We start from the raw sequence: 17,718 nt of genomic DNA, 5'->3' as shown, positions 1-17,718 counted from the left end.
TATTAGAGAGGTTGAGGCGCACGTTTTAAACGTGTAAACGTGTGCGTGTGACATTCGGCGCCGCTTTCCCGTAAGCCTAAAAGTTTGATGATGGTGTTTGGAATGTCGAGCGTGATTCCACCGACTATCCAAACACCATTGTCAAACTTTTAGGCTTATGGGAAAGCGGTGCCGAACGTCACACATACACGTTTAAAACGTGTGCCTCAACCTCTCTATTATTGTTATTAAACAGACACCAACACCTGTGAGCAAATTCTCTTTACATATAATTTATTAGAATACATAAAAATGGGTGGCTTGTAATAAAGAATAAGCAAACATCATCTTATTTCATCAGTGCTGCGGCAGAGAATGAAATACAGTTGTCCCTCTATAGTCCGACGTTTTTTAATCCGACATGCTCAGTAGTCCGATGCACCTCCCGTCAAGGTACTCATCCCCGTTACATGTCTGCTTGCACAGAAGCATGTTGCGATGTGAATCTCCCCATCCAATTTTTACACGATGACACACATTTTGTGTGTTTTATGTGAGCAGTTCTGTTCGAACAGTTGGAGTAGAGAATATTGTAAGTTACTGCTAGCAAAACAATGCGAAATATGTAATTATTTTCGGTAATCTGACACACCTTTGGTCCCATACCTGTCGGATTATCAAGGGACAACTGTACGTACAAAAGATAACATAAGAAACACAACAACATACATACATAAGAAACACAACAACTGTGATAAAAATATATAAATAAAATTTGAAATTAACAGAATATGTAAAAGTTCACATTATACCTTTCACCATGTGACGGCACATCGGTTGCGGAACACTGAGGTAGAGGACACACTGAACTGTTACAACTTGTTAGAGGCATTGCTCCAAATTTATTTTTGATTATTTTTGTTTGTCATTAGTATTTAAATAAAAATCATTTTAAATATTTTATGATCATCCCAATTAAAAAAATTCTAAACAGATTAAAATTCTAACATTTAATAATATAAAATTATTTATTGAAATAGTTTTATGAAATCTATCAAAGAATTTGAAATTTTTATTTTATTGACTGCTTGATTATTGAATTTCTCGTCAACAAAACTGACAGCTAGACACAAAAGTGACATGATAAACTGGCAACAAAAAGTTATTTTATTGATTAAAATTCATTCATAAAATACATTCATGCGCTCATTTAGATGAGATTTTACGGAGAAACATTGAAAATATATAGTGACACGATATGACTTTAAGTCATATCAATTAAAAATCCAATCGAATAATTTAGTCACATAGTAGTGTATGTCCTGATTGAATCTAGATATACAGAAAAGAAAAATATTACTTTATAATAATAATAATNTTAAAAAATTGTAAATTAATTAAAATTTATATATTTTATATAAAATGTAAAATTTCTATTATAATAGTCTAAGAAGTCTGTTTTGGAATAACCAATTGTTAAATGTTGAAATTAAAATGATACTCTAATTATAACAAAGGCCTTGATTAAAATATAAATGTTTGTGTGTCAGTAAAGTCAAAACATTATAAATGATAAAGATAAAGCGCTGATTCCCAACTTATATTCTGTGAAACCTTAGGATTCCAACATTAAAATTTGGAGTTCTGCAATGAAATTAGTTTTTGAGCTTTAATAGTTAAAAATATGTATGAAAAATTTGTTTAAATTAAATTGACCAGACATCTTGAAGTAGACAGGATAGTCCTACCTTTTGACATGTCCCAATTTTAAAACTGTCATGATAAATGTCCCACTTTTTGGATTGTTTCATAATTATATTCAAAAATAGTCAATAATCATTACATAAATTGTAAGTCAAAAATGAATTGCATACAAGTTATAGCATAAAAAATTTTAATATTGAAATTATAGAAATGGTAACCCAATTGACAATTATAACCAGGGCTGTGGAGTTGGAGTCGGAGTCAGGAGGAATTTCTGGCTAGAGGAGTCGGAGTCGGAAAAAAATGTGTCGACTCCGACTCCGGCATTTCTCTTTTTTTGTTTTCCATAGAAAAATTAAAATGTAAAAGTATCTGCGAAAAATTTCACCCCCAACGCGATTTTATAGTAAAAATATTAGAATAATATGAAATAATTTAAAATAAATATATCGTTAGAGATGTTTTATTTGTCATTTTATTGCATTAAAAACAAGTTGTAACGAGACACTGGGGTCTCCAAAATTTACAACTATTTGACCTTTAGCCAGCTGCTTGGTGAACTTTCGCGGGACGTCCTTACGTAAACATCGAAGGGAATCGGTTTGAGGGGAGGGTGTTCTAGTAAGGTGTGCAGTAGTTCCAGGAATAATCCCAATATGAACACGTGCTGTTTGGTCATTACTACTATTTCTCTGAGGGAGACCGACTTCCTTGTCCGATTCAGGATTAATTCAGGATTCGTACTTGCGTCCTTTTTGTCTAACCTGGGTTAACTCGGAAAAAAGTACTTAAAGGGTTTTTACTACGATTCTCAAGTTCAGATTATTTTACTTGTGACTTGTAAGTATGAATTATATTTATCTACATATTATTTTTAAGAGTTATATCTAATTTTATATACTTAAATATTGTTAGATACCTAATTACCCTTTCACAATTTCACAATGGAAAAGAAAGTATTTTCAAATTCAAAGTCTGCAGTTTTTGAATATTATAAACTTACTACGGATGGAAAATATTATCAGTGTAAATGCATTGTAGAAAATGATGATGGCAAACATGTATGTGAAGCAAAAATTAGCGCTTTTGCTAGTTCTGAAAAAAAAATGCACCTACAAGAGCAGGTAATCTAAAAAGACATTTGCAACGTCTACATCCTAAAATTCTACAAGAAGTAAATGAAAAAGATAACAGTAGAAACACTTCATCTATTTTAAAATTAGAAAATATCCAAAAATTAAGTTCAGTACAAACACAAGTATGCAAATTCTTTGCTTCGGATAAAGTTACAGTAACAATGACGGGTGCAAAATTTAAAAATCTGATAATTGAAATGGTGGTGCAAGATAGTGTGCCTTTAATCTTTTTTTCACGGCCAGCCTTTTTAGGCTTAAACGGTGAAATGGCGAGAAAACTTGGAGTTTCACTAGATAGAGAAAACATCAGAAGGCTTATAATTGAAGAGGCTGTTTTGAAAAAAGATGAACTCCGGAAAAAACTGAAGGATCGCTTGATATTTATTAAAATGGATGCATGCACTCGTCATCGAGTGAATTATTTTGCAATTAATGTTCGATTTATTGATGAGAATAATACAATTGTTACGAAGACATTAGCAGTAAAAGATACTATGGCTCATCACACAGGAGAGTATCTGCAGAAGTTGGTTCAAGAGGTATTAGAAGATTTTAAAATTAAAAAGGAGAATATTTTGTGTATTGTAACAGATAATGCTTCGAATATGTTAAAAATAACTGAGAAAATGAATCAAGATAATGAGATTCCATTAGAAGACATTCATGAAATATTCTCCATTGACACACAAATCGAGCCTATAATAGAAAAAGAGGAATATTTAGATGATATTGTGGAGGAAGCGTCCAATATGTTTCAAATCCAGCATATGCGATGTGCTGTTCACACGTTGCAATTAGCAATAAGAGATGGATTAAAAGACTCTCAGGTAGCTAAAATNTTACACGATGACACACATTTCGTGTGTTTTATGTGAGCAGTTCTGTTCGAACAGTTGGAGTAGAGAATATTGTAAGTTACTGCTAGCAAAACAATGCGAAATATGTAATTATTTTCGGTAATCTGACACACCTTTGGTCCCATACCTGTCGGATTATCAAGGGACAACTGTACGTACAAAAGATAACATAAGAAACACAACAACATACATACATAAGAAACACAACAACTGTGATAAAAATATATAAATAAAATTTGAAATTAACAGAATATGTAAAAGTTCACATTATACCTTTCACCATGTGACGGCACATCGGTTGCGGAACACTGAGGTAGAGGACACACTGAACTGTTACAACTTGTTAGAGGCATTGCTCCAAATTTATTTTTGATTATTTTTGTTTGTCATTAGTATTTAAATAAAAATCATTTTAAATATTTTATGATCATCCCAATTAAAAAAATTCTAAACAGATTAAAATTCTAACATTTAATAATATAAAATTATTTATTGAAATAGTTTTATGAAATCTATCAAAGAATTTGAAATTTTTATTTTATTGACTGCTTGATTATTGAATTTCTCGTCAACAAAACTGACAGCTAGACACAAAAGTGACATGATAAACTGGCAACAAAAAGTTATTTTATTGATTAAAATTCATTCATAAAATACATTCATGCGCTCATTTAGATGAGATTTTACGGAGAAACATTGAAAATATATAGTGACACGATATGACTTTAAGTCATATCAATTAAAAATCCAATCGAATAATTTAGTCACATAGTAGTGTATGTCCTGATTGAATCTAGATATACAGAAAAGAAAAATATTACTTTATAATAATAATAATAATTTATGTACATTAGAATAAATTAAAACTTACAATTTTTTAATTTAAAATATAGTAATTTTGTCTATATTTTGGAAATATTTGTCATATTTTCAAGTGAAACAATATGATAAAACTGCACTTGACAGCTCAGCTTGACTTGTCAATTTTTTCTTTCATTTGAATTTTTACAATAGTCTAACAGAATTTGTTGTTTATATATTTACAAATACTTCCAAATGTCAAAAATAATCTGAATTTGCTAAATATTTTATTCTTTAGAAATGTTTTTTAATTTAAGTTTTAACTGTAGTCATTATCTATATTTACATTTAATCTTATAGATAATGTTGTGAAAATTTAAAATAATAATTTGAACATTAAATTGTGTTTTTTTCTGAATAGGTACAAAAGAATTGAATGTCAAAAACAACACAAGTATTTTCAGTTATTTTCAAATGTCCATCTTCAGCTTTCTATTCTTAGAGTATAATTTCTGAAACTTAAAAAAATAAACATCCTAAGTATCCGGGATTGTGTTCTAAGAATAGAAAATTCAGAAAATCATTTAGATACCTTCGAAAGAGATTTAAGAAAGTCAAACAGACTTAGAATGACTTTTCTATATTTAATTTCTGTATTTAAAAATGAAGAATTTAATGTCCAGGTTAATAAAAAGTTGGAGTAGTTTCTTAGATTGATATTCTTACTTTTCAAATTTTAAATGAAATAAATTACTCCAAGGAACGATAAAATAAAACTACATTTATTTTACAGCTTGTTTATAAAATATTCATTTATCCATACTCCACTGTACGAAGAGAATTGTCAAATTTTGATACCATTGTAGCATGAAAATAAGAGTTCCTTGACATTAATTAAATAACTTAAAAAATTAAATTGATGAAGAATAGAAGAACCTTTCATTAAATTAATTTTTGTATCATAAAACATTAAATAAAAAAAATAATAAAACACTTACAAATACCTTAAAACCATTAAACACTTTAATTTCTTATGTTTTTGATCATATTAAGCTGTATAAGAAAATAATATAAATATTTACTGTATAAATAGGTAGTATCAGTGAAGGAAAAACTGAATGTGGTTTATGGCCTTTTCATACATTTTATCACTAGTAGTGAAAAATAATACTCTAATATTATAAATTAATAATTTATAAAATCTCAACATGACAAGTTTTTTTTTAAATATTGCAATAAATTTTACTTAATTTTGTTAGCACATTCCAAAGTTAAATGTTTTTTATAATTCATGAATAAATTATAATATAAATTTATTCATGAATCTAAGGCAGAAGTCTGAATAGGAATAGGAGTGCTACAAAATAAAATAATTTTTGCTTTTCATTTTGCATTCTTTCTGCCATGAGGGCACTAAAATGACCTTTTAATCATGCCATGGGTTCAGCAAGACCCATAATGAGAGCAGTCAAGCGATGAAAGACCAGGACTTTATGTATCTGGAACAGACAACCAATGGAAAATTCCTGGAGATTTTTACCTGCCTGGATTAAATCCTTAGTCTCCTAGAGTAGCAGGATGACGCTTTTAATTAATAATGTCTTCATTGCCATTAAATAAATGACCTAAAAGTCCCAATACCAAAAAACTACAATGTTATTGCAACAATTTTTCGTACATTTTATGATTTATTTTATTATCTTTATTTTGTAAATACCATATTTTACTCGAACGTAGGACGAGGTGTGACTTTAAGGATTAAAAAAAAAAAATTAGATTTATTTGTACAATTCTAATTTTATTTCGTTTAACCATAAGTAAAATATCAAATGAACGTAAATGTACACAGTGTCATCCTGCAAAAATTACTGGCATTTTAAACTTTAAGGGAAAATCTTGTAAAATTGACAATTTGTTTGTGTAAAGCTGGACAATCGGAAACCTTTTTTTTAATTTTTTGCTAATTTTTAACAGTCGAACCACTCTTCGTCAGTTATACTTACAAGTTTCTCCAAATTCTGATTTTCGAATAATCAGCGTTTTCACATAGGAACAGATTAAAATGGGCTCCTGTGTGATTTTGAAATTTCAATCTGGAATTTCAATCTGTACTCCTGACAATATACAAGAACGATTCAAATGACCCAGATAAAATACTTATGTTTTTAAGTACAAGAGGGTAATCATTTGGGAAAAAATGCAAATACAAGGTTCACAAAAATTATTTGCAAAAATGCAAAGAATCTTTCGCTCACACCTATAGGACAACCTAGGAATTTGAAGCTGTGGTAAATGAATAAAAACCTTGTGTTATATGCAAGTAAATACGATATTGCTGCTCTGTTAGTTTTGTTTTAAATGTCGATATAAATGTTGAATGGAGGATAGAAATTAATTGTCAACTGACATTTCCATTTGCTTGGTAATTCTTTCAGTAATTGTAGTGGTCATCATCTCAGTAATCCTAAAGTTCTGTTGAAGTCCAAAGCAGGATAGTGGATTGACTAAAAGAAAATCACATCTGGTTACAAACCCTCCCTCTCCTACAGCTTTTTCCACTAACTTGTGAATACTCCTTTAAAGGAGAGAGGCAAGCAACTGAAATGCAGATGTAAAGCTTCCCCTCTTCCAAAGGAGAGGGACGTTACATCTGCATCTCATTAAGCAGATGCACGAGATGCAATGTGATGTCTGTCTCCACAGCATTATTTGAATGAAAAACATTTTTTAAAAGTAACAAACATGTCGTTTAGCTTGTATTGATCCAAAAAGATTAACTGTTGTTCATTCTTTCTTTCACTAATGACAATCTCGATTCTAAGCTTCACAGATAAACTAATCTGTTGAGAATCAAATCCATTCATATTAAAATTCCTTAAAGAAAAATATTATTTAAAAATATTTTTATTGTTTNATAAAAAGTTAAATAAATAAAATAAATATATATATACACTACTTATACAAGTATAACATTCAAACTAGCAGTACCTAAAACTAAAAAAATATTTTAATTCTTTAACAAGTTCTGCCCAATGCTTTAGAAAGAAATACTGTATTTGAAAATAGTGCCCAGTGTTCAGAGAGGGCTGATATCATAGGATTACAAGGATTGTTAAGATGTATATTTCTCCCAAATAAAACTTAACCTGGGATCTGAGCAAGCTTATAACAGTTGAATTTCCTTCCCAATGAGTTCAAAGCTACCACTTAAAACCTTTTTACATAACTATGTCACTTGGCTTGTTAAATGTCCCTTTAATGTTCAGCTTTGCATCTGGTCAGCATTATGTTCGTGGCTCATATGTAAAACGGATTGTAGAACCCTGATTAACAAAGATCCTGCATTATCTGACCTGTAAGTGAATATGCTACTTTACTTATACTGTACTTCAATTTTTAAAAGTTTAAAATGATTTGTTTCTGTTACTTTTTATCATTTAACTAATATGAGACAAACCATTCATATTAAAATTCCTTAAAGAAAAATATTATTTAAAAATATTTTTATTGTTTTTTAAAATAATTTCTGTAGGTTGATAATGTTTTATCTAAGTTCATCATATTTTTGAATGATGTGTTTTGTTTTTATCTGTAAATGAGCCATAATCTCAAAAATGTTTAATCCTAACATTTATGGTTTTACACATAGAATGCTAAATTTTCGCATTTGCCTTCCACCCGGCAGCAAACCTCTACTTAGAATATTAATTAATGTACTACATACAAGGTCATTTGATCACAATGATTTTATCTGATAATATTAATTAAGAAAAATTAACTTTTAGAAGGTTAAAATATAAAAAAGGTAGAAATAAATACAGTAGAACCTCGAAAACTCGGCCTAATGTGGACCGAAGGGTGGCCGAGTTTGTGAAAATGCCGGGTTATCGGAATTGGGCTTAAAAAAAGGATAAGTATGCGTGTTTTCTCAGAAAATAGTGTACTGTATTTGTATGTATTGTTTGCTGGAGAATACAACAGAGAATAAACTGCCCAAATACCCTTAAACAAAGGAAAAGTACGTACTTTATGAAGGCATAGAGCCTTCACTACATGAAAATGAAAATTAATGAATACACTGTGTACAGTAATTTACCTGATAAGACAGACCTCAGAAAAATATTTTATGAGAGCTTTTATACTTTTACAAAGCTGTCTATAATGAAAATTAATTAACTAAGGATTTTTTTGGCCTGCCAGGGTGTGACCGAGTTATCCGGAGTGCCGGGTTATCGAGAGCCGAGTTTTCGAGGTTCTACTGTACCAAAATTTAAATACCAAGATACAATAATGTTTCATCTTATTTTTATAAATGGCACAGGTAAATGTTTTTTATTTTTATATCCAACAAACATAATGAGAATACTGCAATTTAAATCTTCAAAAACCTCTTCCACTAACCAGCAGACACCCTTATTCTTTGGCGTTTTTGTGCTCTCTGAGCGGTAAAATGCATAAAACCACAAAAAAATCTTCAAAAACAAAGAAAAAATTATTGAATACTGTAAACCTGAATAACTCCAAGAATTTTTCAAGATAGTGGTCTGTCCGGATGTGTCAAGCTTTATCCTTCACCATTCATCTGCTCCATTATGAGTCTGGCCAAATTCATAATGGACTTGCTGAAGAAAGGCCCTCTTACTGCCCACAAGGCAGAAAGAGTTTTAAAAAAATACTGTAAACAAGCTTATAAATTGTATTGATTTATTGTTATAAGCTACAATACTATTGATTTGCTTTTCGTCTTTATATTACAATATAAGAATTAATGAGCACTAATAGTACGTGATAAGTCCTCCAAAATGCCAAAACTTAGTGCTTAATAATTCATATAACTTTATATATCTTATTTTTTGGATGCTGACTTTTTGCATAATTTTTTTTACACGGACTAGAATGTTTTCTTCAAATTTTAAACCAGTTGGCACTTATAAGTGGCATAAAATCTGATAAACTGAATGTTTATAGTTATCATAAACATAATTGTTCTTAATTATAGAAACATAAATTAGGCTATCTTTGAATTGTCTAAATTAGCATTTCTCAATGAGGCAATGTTAACCCCAGAGGACACAAATTAGTTTTTTGGTGCAATAAACATTGGAATTGCACTGGACACGCAGGAATGTAATACTACTAGACAAATGATTTTGGATATAAATATAACTATAAAGTAAGTTATTTTAAATTTTTTTGCAGCGTTATTAGAAAAAAAACTCCAAACAAAAGGTTGAGAAAGACGACTGGTTTAAATTATTTCAAAAATTGCTAAATATATAACTAAATTCCATTAAATACACATGAGAAAATAAATATTTTTATTGCTTTTTAAACAATGTTATCGTTAACTTAAATTGTTATCCAGACAGAAAATAAGACAAAAGATCACCATTGTGTTAAGTCATTTTAAAAGTAATCTGATAATTAAAGTTTACATTTCAATTAAGTAAATTTAATTTCTTTTCAATAATAATTTCTAGTAATTTATTTTACAACAAACAGCCACAATGTTTATAATGAATCTTGTCAAAAGTACATAAATTAAAATTTATTTTCAAAAACATCACCTCCGTATAGATTGATGCTCCAGTGGATGAGATAAATAATAATTATTATGTCAGTTATTCAGTCTGTTACAGAATAATCAGCTTTATAAAGAAATTTAATGATTTTTCTGTTTGTTTTAGAATTTTATAAAATATTAATTTTAAATTATTATACGGTTCTTTGCAGGTTGTTATTTATATTATTTTCATTTAAGATTTATTTAATTCAGTTTTTATTAAATTAAATTAATTCTGAAAATAGTTTATTAATGAATTTCATATGTTAAAATGATCAATTTAGCTTTAATAAATAGATACCTTTGGTAATTAATTGCTTTCGGTTTACTCAAATATATTTGTAGGTTAAAAACATTGTTGATAAGTAAACAAATGGATTTAAAAAGTATGAATAGTCTATACTCTATAGGAAAAATTTATTGTCCTTTTGTATTTATTTTTCTTTTGTAACATTTGAAATCTTTCTGATATTTTCTGGATATTGTCAAATTTTATTTAAACTGCATCAATCATAGATTTCTGTGATTGATGTGATCTAAACTTGATATTGTATAGAAAATATTTCTCTAGTTTTAAACCAGCAGTCACCACAGTGCTGTCATTTTAAATTTAGCATAAATGCATCAAACTTCTTTATTTTCGAGTTTCATTTTCTATATTATTTTTATTTATATAATGTAATAGGTCTTTAATTCTATATTTTTTGTTTATCAACATTAAAGAAATTTTATATAAATACTATCATTTATCTATTACAACTTTATATTTTTCCGTTGTTTGATAATAGATTTTTATTAGTGACGGTCTATTAAGTTGGTTTTTTGTACAGTATCTTTCATCTTGTCTGGCAGCTTATCTTTATACATTTATATGTGCAAGTAGTAAAATTAAGATGACAATAAACGTCAGTAACTATCTCAACCTCAATCTATCTTAATCAGTAAATCTCTACGATGATCTTGATGACCTATAATGCTGATTCATTAAATGAATCACTTAGCATTTATTGTCATCAAGGTCAAAATAAGATTATAGTTGATGCTCCAATGTTGGCTTAATTTGCCATCTGTGTTCATTGGCACTACTAATGGTCATGTTATCATAATTCTAGAGCAGTGTTTCCCAAACTTTTCAGACTACCCTATTTTGTAAATATACTTTTTTACTTTTATTTCAAAATGAATTTTTTTTTCCCTTGTTATCCAACATTCCTACTGCCCCTTGCCTTCCAGCACTACCTTGAGTCTTCTACCAACCTCAAGGAGTGGTAGCATCCATTTTGGGAATCAGTACTAGAACATAATACAATGTAAAAGTACCTTGTCCATTAACATTGGCTTCATCAAGGCAAGAACATATTTGATGGAAATTAGATTTTCCTGAATTTAATCATAAAACTTTGAATATAAAATTAAAAAGTGATGATAAATAAATGATAATGATATTTCGGATAAATTGTAGCAATAATAATGGAGATATGATTTAAAATCATAATTGCAATTCCTATTTAATATGAAGAAGTTTTATTATTATTAAATCATGTTGTATTTTAAGTCAAACTTAGTTTATGGTAGAATTGAAACTGATAAAGGAAAGAAGCTGCTTAGAAATTTAGTGTAGGTTTTTTATGTGATGAATGTATTTATTTAATATAAATTAGATGTAAAATTGAAGTAACTTATTGTGTTTGTATAAAAGTCTTTACATAAAAAGTAGGTTAATCTAATCATGAACAAGTCTATTTATTTATTACATTTACAATAGGAAGTGTCATGAGATTATAGATTGCTCCCTGTATGAACAACAAGACCCCTAATAATAGTGAAATAAAATATGAAAGAAAAAAACAAATTGTATAAACATACAATTAAAAAAATACTTAAAAACAATCATTGTGATTAGATTAATACATAGATTACACAATTTATATACAAAGCTTAAGTTTATATATAACAAGCTAAAACTTAAGGCCTCTTATTTTATATTTATATAGTGTAGGGAAGGATTTCTGATATGCTATAGCTGATAGTTACAACAATTCTAAATTTGGACTTGTTCGTGTAAGTGGAAAAATGGTATTGATGATGATTTGTTCGTGACTGTTGAAAGTAGCTGATAACATCTAATGCACTTGCCAGATAAAAGGTTTACTTAAGGAAGTTGAAATAATGAATAAATGTAATTTATTTAATAGGTCACAGTTAATGAATGTATTGGGATATCCATTAATTTGATTAAATGTAATAATTAATTCAAAGAATTAGTATAAATGCTTTAAATTAATTTGTTTTTAATCGTATGTATGTATGTATATATATGATTAATGAAGTAATCAGATCATCCAGGGAGTTGTTAATGGTTCTCTTCATTTTTTCATGTCTTAGAACAGGGACAGCAAACCTTTTTGAATCCGTGTGTTATACTGTATAGTGAGTATAATTATCTTTAAAAATATTTGTGCGCACTGTAGTTTTGAACTTTACATAATGATATTTAAAGAAATGAAATGAAAAGCTTTAATTGGAATAAATGTAAAAAAGCTGATTTAGAAAAGGATGATCAGGTGTTAAACCGAAAGGATTATCGAAAAAGATGGGTGATAAACCGAAATTTTATGATACATTACATGTCAATTGGTTCTCCTAATGTGCCACATATGCTATAGGTTTGTTACCCCTGTCTTAGAAGCTCTGTGTAACTTATAATGCACTTGGAAATGTTAAAATTCATTATCACACAATTTTAGCATACATAATATTGGTTTTCATTTATTTACCCATCATATCACTTCTTCCTAGGATTCAGTAGGAGACCACACTGAAAAGATGTGAATATCCATACTTCAAAATGCTTTCTAAATGCTCTCTAATGGAATGTACTGTATAAAAAACAAATAGGTACAGTATTGCCTTAAAGTAAGGTCATATGACCTCCAAAAGCTGGTTATTATTCACTGCACTTTGTCCCTGAAGATAAGGATATACATGTGGTATGTGCTGTTCATATATACTTTATGATACTGTTTTAATATGTAATTTTTGTGTGTGTCCAATATAACAAATGTGTTTATTATTATTCTGTGAGAAATCTTTTGATTGTTAGAAACCTGACCAATGGAAAATTTCAACAAATTTGAATAAGTATTAATGATGGGGCCTAATTTTGTATCTTGATGTGGCCTAAATTTGGCCAATTTTTTCAGACTAATCACACCGTGTAGGTCAAGTGATGAAAATGGAGTCAGAGATCAGATCCAAAAGTGTATATATATGCTTATATTAACATTGGAAATGCATTTTGGACTCTAGTTTCTCGTCAGTCCAACCAGTTTGCTTAGATGACTATAGACAGAAAATTCTGGCATATATATAAAGATAATATGATCATGCTCTTAACCATAGTTGTTATTTGAAAAAAGCACATTTACCTGTTAATTAAGAGATTTTGGAAGAAAAGACCAGCTGATTTTTTAACACACAAGTATAAAGCTTAATTGTAGTATAATGTATAAAGTGTAGAGTCCTATTGCCTTGCACACTAGTTACCTAGTCCTAAGTTATGTAAGTAGCAAGCAACATGAACATGTTGGAAGATCCTGCATTATCTGACCTGTAAGTGAATATGCTACTTTACTTATACTGTACTTCAATTTTTAAAAGTTTAAAATGATTTGTTTCTGTTACTTTTTATCATTTAACTAATATGAGACAAACCATTCATATTAAAATGTGACAATAATAATAAACATTTTTATTCTGAAAAGTGTTGTTTCTTATATATAATTAAATTCAATAAGGTATAAAAGGAGTGAGACAAGTTTCTGGATTATTGTTACTATTGTTCAACATATACATACAAGAGGCAACGAAAGAATTCTATGTTACTAATACAAAAGGTATAAAAGTGAATGGAAAGTTGTACAGCACAATAAGATTTGCTAACAACATCGCAATGATAGTGGAAGATGTAGACAATCTACAGATTGTTCTTGAAAATTTAAATGAACAGTTTAAAAGATTGGGATGAGAATAAATAGGAAAAACATGAAGATAATGAGATGTTCAACAAAAAAGGAACAAGGAGGAATGAACATCTATTTGGACAGTGAAAAATTAGAAGTCAGTGAGTTCATGTATGTAGGAAGTGTAATTATCTCAGACGGAAGGAGTGAAAGAGATGTTACAGCAAGAATAGCCCAAGCAAAACAGGCATTCTATAGGAAACGATAGATGGATGTTAACATCGAAAAATATATCAATCAATGTTAGGAAGTGATTAATTAAGAGTTTAATCTGGAACATAGCATTGTACTGTTTGGGAGACATGGACACTCCAAACAGCAGAGAAAAGAAAACTGGAGGCCTTTGAGATGTGGTGCTGGCAAAGAATGATGTGAGTGTCATGTATTGAGAGAAAGACGAATGAGGATGTTTTGAAAGAGGTAACAGAGAAGAGACAGATTTTGAGAATGATAGAGGAAAGAAGTGACATGAGTGGCCACCTAATGTGACACTCGGAATGGATGAATATTTTATTGGAAGGAAAGATAGCGGGCAAAAGGCGACGTGGAAGACCTAGAGTGGAATATCTCAACAAGTTATTATGGAAAAGTCCTTACTAACAGATAAAACAGCTAGCTAAGTAAAGAGAGAAGCTATAAGACTGCACACATCCATGTTTGTCCACCAACCATTCGTTGAGGAGAGAGAGAGAAGGTATAAAAAGAAGCATAAAAGTGATGTATCATATAAACCTTTTTATATTTGTAATTCTCAATCCAAGTTTTCAGTTATCTGAGATAGCATTGGTCCACATTATCTCAAATAATCAGGGTTCTACTATGTTGGCATTATTAGTAGTAATAAACATACAAATTTTATAAACTTCAGATTTTTCCGATGGGACAAGGTTGCCCCTATGAATTGTTAACAACCTCCTGAGATTTAGTTGATAATGTATGGCTTAAACAGAACTTTCCTTTCCTACAATCACATCAAAAACATTAGTAAATATCATTAAAGTATTGCTGGAGATTTAAGATGTGGATGTATTTAGTTATAATTAATAGCTCAAAGATTTTGTTCTATTCTAGTCATCCAGTTTTAATTTTTTGCAATTCTGTAATTAAAAAAAATAATTTCTTTAAATAAAATTTGATCTTAGCTTAGCATTTTTTGATCTCAATCTTTGATAGTTGTTTTATGAGGAAAAAAATATCACATTTTAAGAAATAATTGAAAATTACAAGACAAAAACTGAAAAAATATACTGGATTTTCCACCATTAATAAAATAAAATGTGGCCATTCAGATGAAATTATCAGTCAAATTATCTTGAACTAGTTATTCACTGAATATGTAAAAATAAACAACTTGTATCATCTAGCAATATATGAACAGATCCTTTTCATCATCATTAATATAATCTGGTTATCAATGGTTACTGAAGGTATGCGTTGTTAGATTATCCTGAAGATGATCATCAGACTAACTCAAGAGATGGTAAACTGATAATGGTTGATGAAGATTATCAAAATGTTCATTTATGTATTAAATGCATTGCTGGTCATTGAGTGTTTTTCCTTACATGTTTTCAATGTTAATTTTCATACAATTAAGGGCACTGATATGCTTTCTGATCATCCAGAAGTCTTTCCATTTTTCCCGTCATAACTACACTCTTCTCTCATTCTCTTTACATCATTGTACCATATTCTCTTTGGTCTTCCCCTGTCCTTCTTCCTATCAGCTTTGTCTTTATAGTAATTTTTTAAAAACTTTATTCGACATTCTCTCTGTGTGCCTACACTATAAATTGTTTAAATTTTAAGTGTTATTTAATAAATTTTAGTATTTTTTTTAGAAATAATATTAAGTTTTAAATCAATAATATTAAGCAAGTTATTTTGTTTTTTTATTTTTTTTTTAGGAATATGAAATCAGGAAGAAATTGAAAAGACAAAGTCACCAATTGGACAAATGAAATGAAACATCTCAAAAGGAAAAAAATATATACTTTAAAGTTGGAAAGTTGTTTAAATTTCTTTTAAAATGTTGAAAATAATTCTGCATAAATACAACATCAGCATTATTGATTTCTTTACTTAAATGGTCATATTTGTTTCTTTATAATTTATCAAAAAATATTAATTAAATGATTTATTTCAAATATTTATAGTAAGTTAATTGAATTAGAGATTAAATTTTAAACAGATAATCTTTAAATATATTTTTTTAAAGTTAAAAATTAGTTAAGAAAATTATTTTTACTTTTTTTTTTTAAAATTTTAATTAATGATTTTGTTTTTTACATTACGTTTAATTTAATAATTTTATAAAATTATCTGTGATTCTTATTTATAAGATAGAAAGTGTTCACCGACATTTACACCCCCTTTTATAAAATTGGACACATAATTAAACTACACATTACATATCATTATAATAATACATTTAATATATGTGGATATAATTAAATATTAAAGAGGTAATAAAAACCAAAATGTCAGGTGTCATCTATTTGTGGAAAATAAAATGCATTTTTATAAATTTTTCTATATTTGTAAGATTAGAATGAAAGCCGTTGGATTATACACTTGTTTCCGAATTTTACTAACATCATCGTTGATATGTATTTTTCTGCGCCGACCATCAATTAATGCTTTACGGTCATCCTCTATTCATCCTGTCCCCATCTAATTGTTTCTATTAATATATATATACACCATAAATTATGCAATTTCGGTGTGTGCCATTTTCGAATTGCAATGTTTAAGTTTTATCTAAATGTCATGGTTTTTTGATATTAAAAAAAAATAAATGTTTGTTAAATATTTTAGAAGCTTTTGTGATAACTATATACCTAATTATATATAAATATAGTATTATATATTGTATAAAATTAATATTTTACATCTTGATGTTTGTGATAATATATAAATTACTGATGATTTCGGAATCTCAAGTTGTCTGGCTTAAATTTTGCATGTTTTAATGGACTGTTAGTTTGTAATTTTTGTCAACAGTTTGTGTGTGATTTGTTAAGCTCTTAAAAGAATTTGAGAATGGTGGACATGAAAATATAAGTTTTATCTAAAATTTAATATCATTATTTGGTTTCTTAATTTATTATCTGCCAGTAAAAACAGGAAATGAATAGCTGGAAGGTTTGAAAACTATCTGAAGTATAACGAAGGAAATTGCGGCTTCAGAACATTTAATTCTGGGCTCGCGCTCATTTAAAAATTTTTGATGAAGATGCAGCTCTTCTGTTAAAGATGGATCGAGTATTTCACTGATTCTTCTCTTTCCGGTGCTACCCTCAGCATCTCCCGAAGTCAAAAATACATAGATTTTTAAATACCTGTATATTANTGTTATAAGCTACAATACTATTGATTTGCTTTTCGTCTTTATATTACAATATAAGAATTAATGAGCACTAATAGTACGTGATAAGTCCTCCAAAATGCCAAAACTTAGTGCTTAATAATTCATATAACTTTATATATCTTATTTTTTGGATGCTGACTTTTTGCATAATTTTTTTTACACGGACTAGAATGTTTTCTTCAAATTTTAAACCAGTTGGCACTTATAAGTGGCATAAAATCTGATAAACTGAATGTTTATAGTTATCATAAACATAATTGTTCTTAATTATAGAAACATAAATTAG

The 17,718-nt window shown here is 28.7% G+C and overlaps 1 protein-coding gene across 1 annotated transcript; it reads left to right on the top strand.

Moving 5' to 3' along the window:
- The first annotated feature begins 1,370 nt into the window (after window positions 1-1,370).
- On the top strand, window positions 1,371-16,023 carry LOC111617860. Its single transcript, XM_023359187.1, has 3 exons — window positions 1,371-2,523; window positions 2,599-3,679; window positions 15,970-16,023. Exons 2-3 carry the CDS (start codon window positions 2,981-2,983, stop codon window positions 16,021-16,023), a joined length of 753 nt encoding a protein of 250 aa, XP_023214955.1. The 5' UTR covers window positions 1,371-2,523; window positions 2,599-2,980.
- The last annotated feature ends 1,695 nt before the right edge of the window (window positions 16,024-17,718 follow it).

Source organism: Centruroides sculpturatus, unplaced genomic scaffold (assembly GCF_000671375.1).
Source record: "Centruroides sculpturatus isolate CEXI.00-Female unplaced genomic scaffold, Cexi_2.0 scaffold173, whole genome shotgun sequence".
Taxonomy (NCBI): Eukaryota; Metazoa; Arthropoda; class Arachnida; order Scorpiones; family Buthidae; genus Centruroides; species Centruroides sculpturatus.
Note: the sequence above shows the minus strand (reverse complement) of the source record. Positions and strands in the feature narration are given on the sequence as shown.